General features: G+C 40.8%; 1 protein-coding gene across 7 annotated transcripts in view; it reads left to right on the forward strand.

Moving 5' to 3' along the window:
- usp2a (ubiquitin specific peptidase 2a) overlaps positions 1 to 15,169 on the forward strand; it is a 43,193-nt gene extending 28,024 nt beyond the window's left edge. For 5 of the 7 annotated variants that reach the window (XM_071471714.1, XM_071471713.1, XM_071471716.1 and 2 more), the window contains 11 exons: positions 8,333 to 8,383; positions 9,349 to 9,472; positions 9,822 to 9,933; positions 10,067 to 10,177; positions 10,882 to 10,946; positions 11,234 to 11,337; positions 11,666 to 11,746; positions 11,974 to 12,052; positions 12,582 to 12,686; positions 12,966 to 13,086; positions 13,731 to 15,169. In XM_071471714.1, the coding sequence (XP_071327815.1) occupies positions 8,333 to 8,383; positions 9,349 to 9,472; positions 9,822 to 9,933; positions 10,067 to 10,177; positions 10,882 to 10,946; positions 11,234 to 11,337; positions 11,666 to 11,746; positions 11,974 to 12,052; positions 12,582 to 12,686; positions 12,966 to 13,086; positions 13,731 to 13,815 (1,038 nt within the window). In that variant the 3' untranslated portion in view covers positions 13,816 to 15,169. The remainder of the gene's footprint in view (positions 1 to 8,332; positions 8,384 to 9,348; positions 9,473 to 9,821; positions 9,934 to 10,066; positions 10,178 to 10,881; positions 10,947 to 11,233; positions 11,338 to 11,665; positions 11,747 to 11,973; positions 12,053 to 12,581; positions 12,687 to 12,965; positions 13,087 to 13,730) is intronic. The other 2 variants (XM_071471717.1, XM_071471720.1) reach the window with 1 other exon arrangement.
- The last annotated feature ends 1,421 nt before the right edge of the window (positions 15,170 to 16,590 follow it).

Below are 16,590 nucleotides of genomic sequence, written 5' to 3' on the forward strand. Positions count from 1 at the left end.
AGCACTTAGTCATACCTGAAACACGAAATACAGCAATATAATTACGTTATGATGCCTGTGATAAGATATTACATTTTGGAAATTGTCACACCTTGTAACTTCAGTATATATCATGATGTGGCAGGGGTAGCAAAGTTGTCACTGCAGTACAGTCAGTTATTTTATGCTGTTATGCATTGTGAAGCCACTTCAAATAATATATTTTCATGATTACAGTTAACTTGATAATCATCATAATAATAATAATAGTAAATTTAATAAAATAATACAGAATGTTGCTAAAACCTAACATGGCATGTTTATGTAATGAAATATGAGATGTCTGTTTGGACTCTGGGGACTTGATGAGAATTTTCATCTATTTTTTCATATTTTCTCTAATCTAAAAAAATTATCAACAAATGGATCTGTAATGAAAATAATCATTAATTCAGAAGAACAACTTGTCTGTCCTGCTAGTGGCAGACAAAGCAAACCATTAGTAGCCTAAATAATTAAGTCTTTCTTTGAAATATATTGATTTCAGTGTTGTTTGATGTTTTTAGGGTCAGGTAAAGCATTCATATTAGTAAGTTAGTTACTTATGTGGTCTAACCTATGTGTGATATATTATTATAACTAAGCCATTCTTCTCCAACATGTGATGTTATCCTTATTGACTTTTCAGCCATAGATAAATATGATCAGCTTGTGGTGTTTGGTGAGGGTTCATTTTAGAAGCTGAGCTTATCATGTTGGTTTTCACCTCTGTTGGAAAAACTTGGCTGCAGATCTTTCATGGGATCAGGTGTGGTATTTCTACAGTGTGAAATTCTGAGGTGAAGACACTGTACCTGGTTGTCTTCAGTGTACTTATTGAGGCCTATGGTGTGATCATCCAGTGTGGCGATATAGACCCAGAGGCCCAGGCTTCAGTATAACGTAAACACAAGCCTCTTAAGCTTGTAGCAACATTTCTAACACTGAGTGTACATTTTTTTTCCTGGCAGAGAAAAACCTCCCACTAGAGATGTGTGAAGATGAACAGGGCTGTTATATAAGAAGCCAGTGCACTGCTTTATGGCCACATGCTCTCTAGCTGTTATCTAAACAATGTTGGGTTTTAGCATGAGACCCCTGGTGGGTGAAGACAGTGTGTGAAGAGCGTCCTCTCACAGCCTTTGCTCCAATGAAATGCAACCAAGGTGTGAGCTCATAGAATCATAGGCTATATTTATTTGTATTTCTCAGAAAGACAACCATTCTTCTCAGTAAGAGGATCTCACTGTTCACTTGTTTGCATGTAAGTGTGTGTGTGTGTGTGTGTGTGTGTGTGTGTGTGTGTGTGTGTGTGTGTGTATGAGATGAGCTGTGGCTCCACGTCACGTCAACAAGATGTGATGACTGATTTCTTCCTTCTGTGCTTTATGTCAGAGGAAATAAAAACCTGCCTCTCTCTCTGTATCAGTGTTCACTCACACAAACATGTCACTTTCCTCTCACATGGGAGAAACTCAACAGTAGCAAAAGAGGAAAGTCAGAGAGAGAGAGAGAGAGAGAGAGAGAGAGGGAATGAGAGAGAGAGAGATTGTTTATGATGGTCTGCCAAACACAGAGACAGGTCAGAACAGACTGTTCTGCAGCTCTCTCTCGCTCATGCTGCTTTTCTAGCCAATCAGCAGTTGGCATTCTGCACTGCCAGGTGGACCCAGGCATCCTGCTGCTGCTGCTGCTGCTGCTGGTGTGAAGTTTAGTTTACAGCCCCAGAGACGCAGACAGAGCAGAGGGGGAAAGTGGCACTTGTTATTGCTTCGGTGTTGGGCAGCATGTTATTACAGCACTGCCAATACTGCAATTAGACATTAGTCATCCACATTGATTTTGATTTAGCATTTTGCACTCCCAGTAGTTTGCAGGAGTGTTGTGTTTATTTTACTTGTTGTTTCGTTGGAGGGTTTTAGTCGCCTGTGGTTCAGATATTGGTTGATGATTTTTAAGGGCTCTAACAATCATTGTCATTCTGTACTTCAAGACAATATAAATACACTCTCCTCATTTATATCAATCAGGATAGGCTAAATAACAGAAACACTTGTATGTATAATGTAACTCCATCCTCCAAAATTATCACACATACTGGTGTATTAAGCTGTGTCCCAATTCAGGGGCCCCATCCTTTGGATGCCCTGATCTGAACATATCATATATCAACATATCATTTTTTTATGATGTTTGCATCACTGTGATGAAATAGATTGAGTCATTATTAGCGTGTTGTTTTAGCCATTCTCCAAAAATGTACATTATCACACTACATGTACAGTAGATATTGTGGTATAAGATTACATGCACCATGACAGCTGAATTTGTCCATATTCCCCACTTCTAATGTCATTTAAAGATAGTATAAAATATTATGAGCTTCAGTCCTGCAGTCAGCATATTAAACCCCATCAACGAGCAGTAAGTATATAGAAGTAAAAAAGTGGGTTTTCAGAATCCTCCTGTGCACTCATTTGTAGTTTGGCCTGAGCTTCCCTCTGGGATTTTGTTAGGCTGTGTCACTTGTACTCTGAGCTTGTTATTTTCCCACTTCATCTCCACAAGGTTTAGATTACTAAGGAGCAGCTACAGGTGTGTGCAGCACTGCAGGTTGTTTGAGGTAGATTGTTGTTGAAAGGTTAGGCCTAATGTTCCCTTCAGCTCCAACAGGAAGAAGATGTAATGCTTCTCAAAATTCACAATACTTCTAATTTCACGAGCCACTGTAGCTTTTAGAAATGATTCAGGCTTGATTAGTGTTGTCTTTAACCTTCAGTTTATTATTACCACACAGCTATTTCCTCAGAATGTTGTCCTGAACACCCTTCAGTCAGTTAAACCTGTGCTTTTTGTAAATGAAAAAATGTCAGGCATGTGTTACACTGGATTCCATAGATTATGCTTGACGTAAACACAGAGTGCGTGTTAGACAGTTTAATCTCCCTGCTGCGGGACAAAGTTAATCAAGTGGTGAGATGAAGATTTGTCCCAGGAGCAAAGTTGTAGAGTTAAAATCTTAATTTTTCTTATTCTAGTTTGTTGTTGTTTTCCTCTGTTTTCCTATTAAGTAGATCCGGAGAGCAGAGCCAGAGTCAGGGATTATTTCTCCTCACCTTGCTCTGACCCATTTCCTCTGCTCCAGCAGCAGCACCCCCCATCCCTCAGGCCAGGAGTCCTACATCTTTGAATTAACTGAGCACAGTGGATGGACAGATTTTACTTCCACCAAGCTGGGTACAAGCCAAAGGGACATTTCCGTTGTCTCTAATTCCCAGCTCTAGGGAAGCAGTTCAACCTGCCCCTCTGGAATGCTTTTTAACGTGGCCTCTCTGTCCGTGATGCTTTTTAGTCTCGAAGGAGTAGGGTTTCAAAAGTAGCTCGCTAGCTGCCTGAGCTTCTTCTGACATTTATGAATGGAGCATTTATACAAAATGATCCCCCTGGGCTGCCTCTTTTGTGTACAGTATGTATCCGTCTGCTCACATGGAACAACTGGAAACAGTGGATGTATGTTCCCTCATGTGATTGAAGCGTTTTTCTGGCATCCTGTGATTTTTTTACGATGATTTATGAATGTGTTCTGTAAAGTAGTGAGGTAGTTAATTATTAGACCATCTTATTATATTGTTATATGATTAAATAACTGGTTCAATTAATCAGTAGCCGCCTCCCTGCTCCGCTCTAATGTCAGTTACCTTGGGTCGATATATCCTGGCTAAAAGTGTCACCATGGTTACAACAAAAATCTTATAGGATGATGTTTTGATTTTGATTTTTGTTTGGTAATGTAGACAGTGGGAAAGTGGTCGGGTTCTAACAGGCGAGAAAAAAGGTGGGACTGTATCACAGGAGCATGTGATACCTCAGTCATGGGGTCTAAGTACTCAGCTGCACGGAAAAGCTTAAGAGTATTGGTGGTGGGTTGTGAACGGTCATGCTTAGTTAAAATAACATTATGGTGGTACTTAACACTGAGGCGATTTGATTGTCACAGGCTGCTGCTGTTACTGTCAAAAGTTCAAGTTCAGTTAGTTTTTTTTTTAGTGTTACACAATCAGTGTGGGAAAGACCTTTTTGAACCTTTAGTGTTGTGTTAAAACCCCTGAAAACTTATATAACTTATATTAGACTGAATAAGCAACAATTAAAGTAACATTTGGAGAAAAAAAAACTCAGCCAATCTGCTTCGTCAGGACTTTGTGGGTGTGGTTTGATCAGATGTGGTTGACAGTTGCCAAATAACAAGTATCATCAGATTCTGATTGAAATATTGCTAAATTTTGGCAAACAGGAGTGTGTAACGAAACTCAGCACTTCCTCCATGATTTTCACATTAAGTCTTGCAGCCTCCCGGTTACAGGAGACCTTTAATGTGAAGTTCTGAAAACATTATTATTACTTTTATATGAAAATTTATGGAAGCCAAAACTGTGGCAGGAAATATTATATTCATAGACATCCTGGTTGCTGATAGTAGAGAGAGATTGTGAGAAGTTTCTAAATCATCACATGATTGAAATACAGCCTCCTAACTCAACATCTAGCAGTTTTGTTTTAATGTTAAACTTCTTACTTGAATTTTTGGAGTAATGTCTGCACACGTTGTCACTACTCGCTGCTCTGTGCTGGTTTTAACTGCTCATGTGGAAAAACAGAGTGAGCTGTCATTACCGTCATGCTACAGGCTGGGATCATAGCTTGAGCCAGTGATTCATGGATCATCACACACACACACACACACACACACACACACACACAGGATCCTGTTTGACACACTGCTTTAAAACCTTGGATTGTACACAGTCAAATGAATGGAGGTAGTAGGGTTAAATAACAGAAACTGGTACATTTATATACTAGCTATTTTGGGAAATTGAACCATTTTATTGTTTCTCACACATTTGTGTAATAACTGAGTGGAGACATTCCTCTGCTGTGGTGTGGAAGATTTTCCTCAACAGTTTTTAAAAGCTGCAATAGAAGCTGCATCACTCTGCCATACGGAGCTGCTAACTCACCAAAAATAATGCCATCAGTGGCTTTTAGTGGAGAGCTGTCGTGTCCCACAACGCCCTCATTGCTGCCCTTAAACAAGAGTAAAATATTGAAACGGTGAGTCAAGCTTTAGTTATTGTGGGATCAAATTAGGGGATATCAGGACACAATATTGGCTGTTTTCAGCTTCAGTCTAAAAATATTCCCTGTCTAAAGTCACATCTGCTCCAAGTCATTCACAGGCAGCTCCTCTCACTCTCAACTCTGTCACACACTGACTCACACACTCACACGCACGCACAATCTCTCCATGCCGTCACAGTGATGTCACTATGTCCTCTGCCGTTTGCATTCCGCAAAAATATATAAGAATAGCGTTGCTATGGAGACAGGGCCGGGACGTTGTTTCATCACCATGACGTCTGCCTGGCCGGCCGAAGCATCAGCCAATAGCGAGTGGACAAGCAGGTGTTATTAAAAGCATAGATGCTATTTTTGGGCCCAGCAGTGGCATTACTCAGCAGAGTGCAGCAAAGTCACACATATACATTCCAGCAGCTGGGGAAGAGAGAGAGTGTGTGTACGTGCGTATGTGTGTGTATGCGTGTGTGTGTGTGTGTTATGAAAGAAAATTCAATGTCCTGCATCCTGTCATAATGGAGTCATCGCTGAGATGAAGCTGTGAAGTGTCAGTTTGTGTGTTTATGTTACGAGGTCATGGCCAAGGAAGGACTTCATTCACTGCAGGGGAATTTACAGGAAGGAGGATTAGATAAACTACAGATAATTAAACTGTACTTTTTTTGCTGTACTGATGCTCTCTTTCTGCTGAATTAGAGACAGATGGCAGAGGTGTATTTATATAATAGTAAAAAGCCCTTCCTGTATCAGTACTCATAACAAGATAAGCTGCAGGCTCACGTTACTGATGAAAAGGCGAACACGCTTCCAATCATGTGAACTCCAGAAGGCCAGCAGCAGAGCTCGGGACAGGACTGCTCGCTTTGATTTGTGCTGTCACGTTCAGTGTCCTTCCTCTGAACCTGCAGAGCAACTGAAGCGTCTGTTTAGAGCTGAAACGACAGTGAAAGATTATACCACAGACAAACTTTTAAAGCTGCGCTATTAATATTTTTATATTAACAAGAAGAAGTGTCATCTAACTCTGCACTCCTCCTCAGCCCTACAGAGCCTTTCAGTGTCTGTTGGGTCATTGCTTTGGTTTGCAGGATGCAAATTTAGTGTTTTGGTTCAGTCTCAGAGAGATAAAGGGGATGAAGTTAACAATTAGCTGGTGAATTAGTGGAGCATTTAGCAGGTAACGAGACAGATATTTCCCTCAGGAGCTGGCGGGGACGAAAAAAGAAACATCAAAGCTGCTTTAAGTGAAAGAAAATTGCCATACATTTACTGGTTAGAAGTGGCCACGTGTGAAATTTGGCTGCTCTCTGTTCTACATCACTGTGGACTGTTTGTCAGACAGACAAGCAGTTTGAAAAATCTGCTGGTTCCCTGTAAAATTGTGACTGCATTTTTCACTTTTTTTTGACATTTTATAGCATATATAATAATGACTGACACATTGATCAGTAATGAAAAGCTCATTTTTATCAGTGTGAGTGTAACTCCAACAGCATAAATTCATAATTATTGCTCCATTGTCAAAAATATTTTCAAGATGACAGGTTGAATTTGGTTCAGTGACTTTAGTAGGTAGAGTGATATGAAAAGAAAATTTGGCATAGCTTGTGTTTTCTAAAGCGTAATTGTCTTTGCTGCCTCTGCATCTTAGTTGAGGGCACAAGTGCATTCCTTATCCACCCCCATCTCCTTTGTTTCTTCTTCCTCTAGCTACTCAATTATATAACCACTCAACTTATGTAATGAAAGTTAACCACGGCAAGTGATGACATAAGTTCTGCAAAGCATTTTGTACCATTTTAAGATTTGGAAAGCGTGATAATATTCTTTGCCATCTGTTGTATTTTGCAGAGCTATTGTGTTGTGTTGTGTTTCTCATACAGAGAGAATTTGCAACAGTAAAAGCATCAGCGTAGATAATCCTGAAGGCACCGTGAGTCCATGTTATCTGCTGTTGTTGATCAGATCTCTGCCATCTGGGAGTGATTACCAAGAGAGGAACTGACTGCGAGATAACAAAAACAAGTTCCTCTCTGAAGATGATGCTCACCAGGAAAAACCCCCAGTGTGTGTGTGTGTGTGTGTGTGTGTGTGTGTGTGTGTGTGTGTGTGGGTGTGTGTGTGTGTGTGTGTGTGTGTGTGTCATTCCTAGACAGACTCCACACACATTCAGCTGCAGTGTAGACAGATCACATCTGTATCACTCCAGCTTCCTGGGGTAAAAACTATGAAGGTACAAACTCAGCCTGAAAACAGCTGGTGGCCACGTACGAGACAGCGCTGGGTCATTCAGTGGAAAACTGCACACAAAAACAGAAACACAGCGATGAGTGTGTGTCTGTGTTAGAACAGAGGTGAAACAAGTTTCATCCACATCACACAACCTGAGGGACAGTGACACACAAATAATAGACTGTGGATATAGAATGAATTTATACATGTACATCGATCATGTTGTCATTTGTTGCATTTTGTATTTAGTATTTTTGGAAATTGTATTTTGATGCCTTGCCAATATTTTTTTTTCTTAAACTGTCATGCCCATAAAGCAGAGAAGATGAAGAACATGTTTTCCGTTTTCTGTAATCATAATTATATTACATTATTCATATACTTCAAATATTTTGAAGTAAGTTTTTAAAGTTGGAGATTCTGCAAATACTACAATCAGAAATAGTTCCCATCATTTCTGTCAGTTCAGCATTTTGGGAAATGTTGAAAATCTCAAACTACAACAGAAATATCCAGAAAAAAAAGACTTTAAAAATCATCTTGAATTCTGTTTGGATTTTTATGTCCAGTTCAAATATACAATAATCAATGAATTAATTCAAGCAAACAGAGGCTAAAAGTTATATTATTTATACACATTAACATATGGGTAAAACAACAGGAGATAAAAGTCACTACATCATAATTCAACAGTCCTTTAAAAACATGCTGTAGGCTTTATATAGAATGTGAAATGACCATTCAATGTTAATTTACCTTTCACACGGTCGCAGAGTATAAACCAGACTCTGAATAAACATTTTCTCTGTAAATGATGGTTGGGAAAGTGTGGTACAAGATTTCTTTATTCTTAGGTGAATTTAAATAAATAACTCTATGTGTCATGTAAGAAAATCATAAATTGGATTAGTTTCATCTGAATGTCGTGTCCTTTCTCTTTCAGAATTCAAAGAGTGCCCAAGGCCTGGTGGGACTGAAGAACCTAGGAAACACTGTGAGTACAACAGCAACACAGAATCACATCTGTCCAGAACCACACATTCTGCAACAACGACGTTTTATTCTTTACACTAAAGTCCCTAAACGCAGTTACAGCAGTTTGTCGGTACCTGGTGGAGTCCACACCAGAGTGGTGGTCCTCCCAGCAGAGTGTCTGCCAGGCAGCAGGCTGTCAGTGTGTGTGTAGTGTCATCTAATCAGAGAGCTCTGAACTCTGGACCAGCGAGGACTCGTTCTCTCTCTGACTGGTTTGATCTTACCAATCTGCACGTGTCTCGCGTGGACATGTGGCGGGAGCAGTGTACACACAGACAGTGGAGTCTTTGACAACATGTGTGTATTTGTGCAATAGTTCTTCAAACCCAGTAATTACCCACAAGTTCTTTCACCGTGGCTTGAAAGTCTTGAAAAATGAATTTGATCATTTTCAGATCTACATAGTCTATAACCAAAAGACAGACTGTTATATAATCTGTCAGCTGTCAGGAGTATTTTTAAGTTTTAGAGGCAAAGCTGACACATGATGCAGATCACAGTCTTTAAAACCTGGTCTGGATGTATGAAGGAATCTCCACATCTGCTTATTGTAGTGAAATAGACCAAAATCGCTGGTTTAAGTTAATGTATTAAAGATTTATCAATCAAAAGTCTTGAGGTGGACATGCATGACTACAGGGTGTCACTCAGCTACAGTGTGGAATCTGTGCAAACCAGCCGGGCAACAAGCAGGTCCAGTATAGTTTTAAATAGATTGTAAGGATGCAACAATGTAAATAATGCGGAAATAGACATATTTCATTATGTATATGACAAACACATTAAAGACAGATAAGATATAACTCTGCAAAAATAACAAAATACACAACAGTTAACTCTGAGTGTGAAGCCAGTCTTTTATTGAACTCAATGTTTTTTTATCTGTAAGGGAGTTGAACTGTTTGTGTTGTTGTTTTTCCTCAGTGTTTCATGAACAGTATCCTGCAGTGTCTCAGCAACACACACAGCCTGCGAGACTACTGCCTGCACAACTCGCACCGCAGAGACCTTAACAACAACAGCCGCACCAACACAGCCCTCATGGAAGGTGAGAGATGTGTTACACAGGCCCCCTAGAGTCCACACTGAACACTCCTCACAGCTGCTCACAATGAACACACTCATTCCCTCTTTATCCCTGGATTAAATTTGCATCTCTCAGAACACGTGTTAGGAAAACAGGCAAACTAGTTCTTATTATGCAGGTCTGAAAGTGAGAACGTTTTATTTTATAGGTCGTTTAAGTGTTTGGTTCTGAATGAAAATGTGCAGACATAGGAAACTGAGGGGGCACCTTCAGTTCACCAAAAAACCTGAACACTTAGTTACAGTTGGAGAATTAGCCAAGTGCATTTTGTATCTCAGCGTGTGAGTTACTCGAGTGTTTGTGTTGATAGAATTTGCCAAGCTGATACAGACCATGTGGACGTCGTCCAGCAGTGAGGCAGTGAGCCCATCTGAATTCAAAACTCAGATCCAGAGATATGCTCCCAGATTTGTGGGATACAAGTAAGTTTTACTACTCTCTATACATTTTTTAAGAACTCTGAATTTTGCCTTTACCTGAGAACTGACAGAATACAGTTATAGTGGCTGATAAATTCAGTGTGTGTTTGTGTGTGTGTGTGTGTGTGTCCTGCAGCCAACAGGACGCTCAGGAGTTCCTGCGTTTCCTCCTGGACGGACTGCACAACGAGGTCAACAGGGTCACTGTCAGGCCGAGAGGCACAGTGGAGGACTTTGACCATTTGCCGTAAGTAATCTGCCTCTCAGACTGTGTGTGTGTGTGCGTGTGTGTGTGTGTGTGTACCTGCACTGACACTTTGCTGAACAGCAGCCAGACCTAAACAAGACCGAAACAAACTGAATGCAGGTTTGTCCTAAACAGGGAAATTTGTGTGTGCTAGACCTGGAATATTGTGGAGTTTTACATGAATATAAATACGCTGCACTGGTATTGATCAGGTAAACAGGGCCACATCATTAAGCTTTCATTTTAGGCTGTGTGCGACAGTTTCACCTCCTGTGTGGAGTTGTTGCGTCTCTGGGGCCCAGATCAGCTTGATGCTCCAATTCTTCTTGGAGATAATTATCAGTTATCTAACAGCAGCTTGTTTAAGGGTCAGCGTTAATCTCTGCAAATTTCAGCATTACCCTCAAAACAGGCCCACTGTGCCTGAAAACTAAAAACAGTGGAGAAATAAATATTTATTTACAGCTTGAAAATGTGTTTCAGGGGAGACTTTGTTTTTGAAAAGTGTCTTTATAACCCACTAATCCCACATTCTGTCTCCTAGAGGTTTGGAATAAAGTAGGTCAGGTCCATAATCCATCACCGTGTCAGGCCATTTACTGTGTCAGGACAGTATGTCTTCTCAGGTCATCCTCTCACTCTCTCTGAACTGTTTTAATAATCAAAACTAGACAGTTTAATGTTTTCTCTCCGTTCGTGTTCAGGGATGAAGAGAAAGGGAAGAAGATGTGGAGTAAATACCTGGAGAGAGAAGACAGTAAGGTGGTCGGTGAGTAGAACACACTTCAAAATCTACCTTTTTTTTCTTACCCTGCCCTGAAATGGACACTTAGACTCCTGCAATAACATTTGACTTTGAAAGAAATTATTTTATTTATCAAACTCAAGTGTAGTTTGACCTGACAGGCTGCAGGCAGCCTAAGTAAAGATTTTCAGCATGAAGAAAAAAACAGAACACAATCAGGAGATTGATTTATTTCATATATTTCACAGCCTGTCAATTGATCCAGTGATCTGTCATCTTTTTATCTGACCTCATGTCTCCTGCTCCTGCAGACCTGTTCGTAGGACAGCTGAAGAGTTCTCTGACCTGCAGCCACTGTGGCTTCTGCTCCACTGTCTTTGACCCCTTCTGGGATCTCTCTCTACCTATCGCCAAGGTTAGGAAACACACACGCACACACACACACACACACACACACACACACACACACAGACAAGTGGATGTTGGTCACCTTTACATAACATGTTCCAGAAGGTCAACAGACACAAATGTCAACACTGTGACTTTCCGTTTGTGTGTTTCAGTGGTTTGTTTCTTTTCTCTCACAGCTCTTAACACGAGCTTCTGTTTCCTCCCTGTCTCTGTTTGTGCTTTGCTTTTCGTGTGTGTGTGTGTGTGTGTGTGTGTGTGTGTGTGTGTGTGTGTGTGTGTGTGTGTGGTGCCTGTGTGCATGCTAATGTCAATGCATCTATGTTTGTGTCCAGAAGGGCCACGGTGAGGTGAGCTTGATGGACTGCATGCGACTCTTCACCAAAGAAGACGTCCTGGATGGTGACGAGAAGCCGGTAGGTATCCAGCAGGAGAACCAGCTGGAGGGGGGGGTCCTTCCTGAAGTCAGTTTACGCTTCTGTTTGTTTAGAAGAATACACACGTAGGACATTTAGCATAGCATTTAGCATGAATGTTTTACTCCATAGAAATCATTTGATCATAGAGGTCCTGCACCCTGCTGCTGGACTGAAACCAGCCCCTTGTGAACAGTGACTGACCCGTCTCTGTGTTTCCTCTACAGACCTGCTACAGGTGTAAAGCCCGCAGGAGATGCACAAAGAAGTTCACAATACAGAAGTTCCCCAAGATCTTAGTGCTGCGTATCCTTTCCTCTGGACAGCAGTGTCTGATGCTGATGGGTTCATTGATGCATCTGCAGCAAGACCACAGCTGGGAGAGTGTGTTAGTGTCAGAGGGAAAGTGTGTGTGTGGTTTATGGATTTACTGTAGTTCAAGCATTACTATGAGATTTGCCAGAGCATAAGTACTGTGCATTATTTTCTATTGGATTATAAATGAGCAGTCAGAGGAAATACAATCATACAAAGAGTCAGTTCACATTAGCTTCCATACAGAATGGAAATGACTCACTCGTAAAAGCAGTTATTGAAGGGTAGCTCTGACGTCACATGATAAAGAAATGAAAATAATCAAATGACCAAATGATTATCTGAGCTTGTAACTTCTTTGTCGAATTAATTGTTGACTGATGTCTAATTTTAAAGCTTCAGTGACTGAGGATATTTTGACGACTCCCAGTGAGAAACCTTGTATGTAGTCCAACAAAATGTTGTCTTAATGTATTGAAAGCTACAGAGCAGTTGGTCCTTGACTCCCCCTCCTGTCCAGACCTGAAACGCTTCTCTGAGGCACGAAGAACCAGCAAACTGTCCACCTTTGTTAATTTCCCCATGAAGGATCTCGACCTGCGGGAGTTTGCCTCCGAAAACAGCAGTGAGTAGATTTTAAGATACAGGTCTGTTTGTAATGAACATGATTTATAAGTATTTTTAGATAAATGCAGTGTGGTCCACATCCCATTCACTTTGCTTTAAAAGTTGTTTTTCACCATCCTAACAAGAATAAAATAACAGGTTTATTTATTATTATTTATAATTATTTTATTAATTATTATAAATATTACAATGTCACTGCTTCCGTTTAAATGTATAATACCTCAGAGATTCATGTTTTCATAAAATAAAGTTTGTTTGTGTTTGTGTTCTGTTGCAGTAAATGCAGTGTACAACCTGTATGCAGTGTCCAACCACTCAGGCACCACGATGGGCGGTCACTACACAGCTTACTGTCGCAACCCCAGCTCGGGAGAATGGTACACCTTTAATGACTCCAGGTGGGTTTGAGCGCTCAACCGATCAAGACATCAGAGTTTGTTCCTGTAGTTTACATCATGAAATAACACACAAGCTGCACAACTATTTTAAAACTGTACACTTGATTAATGCAGAGTGAATTTAAATTTCATCTTCACTTTCTGGCTCTGGGGTTGGATCAGCTGTACACTCATAAATACTTCTAAAACATTTTTCATTGGAATTGTGTTGGTTAAAAAGTGCTCGTTTCCAGGTTATAAATTATACAGCACTATTCTCCCACAATGCCTTGCACAAAGGCAGCTGTTAGGAACTCCTCACAGCTGAGGAAAAAAAAATGACATTGTGGTGTTGATGACACTTTTTGCTGACAGTGATTCTTTAAAGTCACAGTTCCTGTTAATACAGAATGTTTAAGTATGTTTATTTTTGTGTGCTAACTGCTAAAACAGATTAGTATGTAGCATTTATACAGAATTAGCATGTATGGATTTAAAAATACATCTGTGTTGTACAAGTGTCCAAACTGATATCACTGTGAAAATAACAAATATACGACATCAGTGACTCCCATCAGGGTCAGAAGTAGCCTGTAGTTTTTATACGTGGCTTGGATAGTCACTCTCTCACCATGTGACCTACCTCCCCTCTCTTTCTGTTTCAGAGTAACGCCAATGTCCTCCAGCCAAGTGCGCAGCAGTGACGCCTACGTCTTGTTCTACGAGCTGGCTTCCTCCTCGCGGATGTGAAGCCTCCTGGAGGACGACGGGCCGCAGCACCGCTCTGACTGACGGACGGACGGACAGATGGATGGAAGATGAGAGTGTTGGTGGAGCTAGGCCTGTTTTGGACTTATATTTGGACATATATCACACACACACACACACACACACACACACACACGAAGGCACACACCTCTACCAGCCTGGAGGCTGCTTCTCTAAGTAGAGAGAGCTAGAGAGGAGAACACTCTGGAAACCACAGGAACCTGCTCAACCTGCCCTGCTCCCTTTCTCTCTCTGTCTTTACGCTCATGTCTAGCTCATTCTGGGTGGAGGTGTGTGTTTACCATGTGTGTGCGCGTGTTTGTGTGTGTAAGTGTGCCAGGCTGACACAGGGCAATAATCCCGTCTGACCGACCAGCCGGTGAATCTGTCTCCATCTCAGAAGTCCCTCTCTATGCACTGCAAACCGAACTCTCCTGACTGCGCCTTCGCTTCTTTCTCTTCAAGTCTCGATCTTCTCGTTTGCCTCAAACCATTAAAACTGACTTGTTGCATTTTTTGACTTTTTTTTTCTGCTTTGAATTTATGTTTATGTTTTTATGTTTTTTTTGGGGGGGTGGGGGGGGTGGGGGGGGTTGAGTGGTTATTACCCCAGCACCATGAGAATCATGATCATCACCACCACTTTGGACTGTGAATAAACTGCTTAGAGTGCGACTGTAACAGAACTGGTCACGGTTATGAAGAGCTTACAGCCCACGGCCTGCTTGGTTTTCATGGCTCTCCCTTCCACTGCACCACAACACTCCCATGTCTCTGTTAGCATCTTCTTCACTCTCTTTCTTTCTCGTAGTGGTTGGGAGGCCAGTGGCACTGTGAGCGTTACATGTTTCAGAGGACGACCCTCTAACTTGTGTTTTATTTAATTTTGTTTCTCCCACGTGTGGCTGCTACTGATGTTTTAAAAGTGCTGTGAATGGATGAATGGACCGTCCAGCGCGGATCTGCTAAGGATTAATTAAATAGACGATAATAACGGTAACAATCCTCATCGTCAGTATGAGGTCTTTTCTTCCTCTCTTGTTTCATGCCATTGAACAACACGGAAAGAATGTTTTAAAGAAGAAAAAAAAACACTATATCTGTATATTTTTATATTCTGATGCAATATAGAGAATGTACTATTCAATGGTGCTGAAAATGACCCATAACTGTTTTCAGTTGGTTTATTAACCAGGTTTCAAGAGAGAAAAAAAAGTTATTATTTATGCTTACAGGTGATAATGTGATGAGTCACACTTTTTAACAGTGGCAGTCAAACACATGAGTATATAAATATATATATATATATATATGAATAAAAGTCAACAAAACAGTGGTTTTACTTTGAGTCTCTGTCTTTTTTTGTCCTAACTGAAGGATTAACTGAGACATGGTCACGAACAGATTGTGGTAAAGGGGAAACTACAGTGGTGACTAGTGGACAGGTGAAGAATAGCAGATGTGCAATGACAATACTGTATGTTGAAGTTCAGTTTACTTATGAGTACTATGGAAATAGGTGTGTAATGTATTATGTGGATGTAGTTTTTAGAGCTGTCTTTTATGAGTTTATATTGATAGTTTGATTTCAACATTTTACACAGCAATATAATTTCACATTTTAACATTTCAGGTTGCTTTTATTCAGCTGCCTTAGTATATTTTTCCACCAATTAAAAGATCTTAAACGTCCCATATTGTATAAAGGTAGATGTCCATGTGTTTGTGATTATAAAGCAGGTCTAGGTTCTATATTAATACTGTGAAAGTATCAAAGCCTCAGTCCACAGAGGAATGCACACAGCCTGTATTCAGAAACTGAGCCTTAAAACCAGCCGTCAGGACTCCTGGAACTTTGTGATGTCACAACAAAGCAGTCACCAGTCTCAGCCATGCCCCAAGCCCTGCCCACCCGGACCCACCATCCAACCTTGCAGGATTTGGTTTCTCTGAGTGTTTACCTGAAATCTGACATATTTTTATTGGATCACTCAGAAAACAGTCAGCCAATCAGAAGAGAGACTCAGATCCTCTCTTCTGATTGGCTGACTGACCTGTTGTTACTAGAGCTCCAGAGAGAAGCCTGAGAGAGGAGATGTAAAACTACACTGAGATGGTTTTTGGTTCTTAAACCACAAATATATCTTATTATGGAGATCAACACTTCAAATAAAACAAAGAAAAAGTGTCAAATATGGGACCTTTAAGTATTTTCTATAATATTAAATATTATTGAGGAAATAGGCCACAGTAAATATTATTAATTAAGAGTTTAACAGTCAAAAACTCTGCTTTATCAGGGCTATGTGGGTGTGGTGTGAACAGATCCAGATGTTGATGGGTGTAGGTTGTGATGTCCTGCGTTTTCAAAGCAGAGACATCTCTTTCATGAAATATCCAAGTTCTTCTCACTGTGGTAGAAAATGAAGTCTTAAGCTGATTAAGTAACACATCCGTCTGCCGAATGTGTTGTTATGGAACCGCAGTAAAATCACACTCCAGTGATATACTTCATCTTGCCTGCTGACAGTTCAAACTGCTCTCTTACCAGCTTAACGCAGACACATACCATTTTGTTGTGATGGATCTCCGCTCAGTAATCATTATGGAAGTGTGCCGGCCTGGCCTACTTCCTGCTGCTCCATTATCCGTACGTGGCCTATTTCTGTGGTCCGAGCTCCGCGGCCCCAGAGCGTGAGCTGATGCCAGCAGCCAGGAATAGGCCGACGCTCTGGAGGTGCCCACATCACGATGGAG

The sequence above is a fragment of the Trachinotus anak genome, unplaced genomic scaffold (assembly GCF_046630095.1).
Source record: "Trachinotus anak isolate AG129_WGS33_773 ecotype Australia unplaced genomic scaffold, CSIRO_AGI_Tana_v1 ptg000034l, whole genome shotgun sequence".
In the NCBI taxonomy this organism is placed as follows: domain Eukaryota; kingdom Metazoa; phylum Chordata; class Actinopteri; order Carangiformes; family Carangidae; genus Trachinotus; species Trachinotus anak.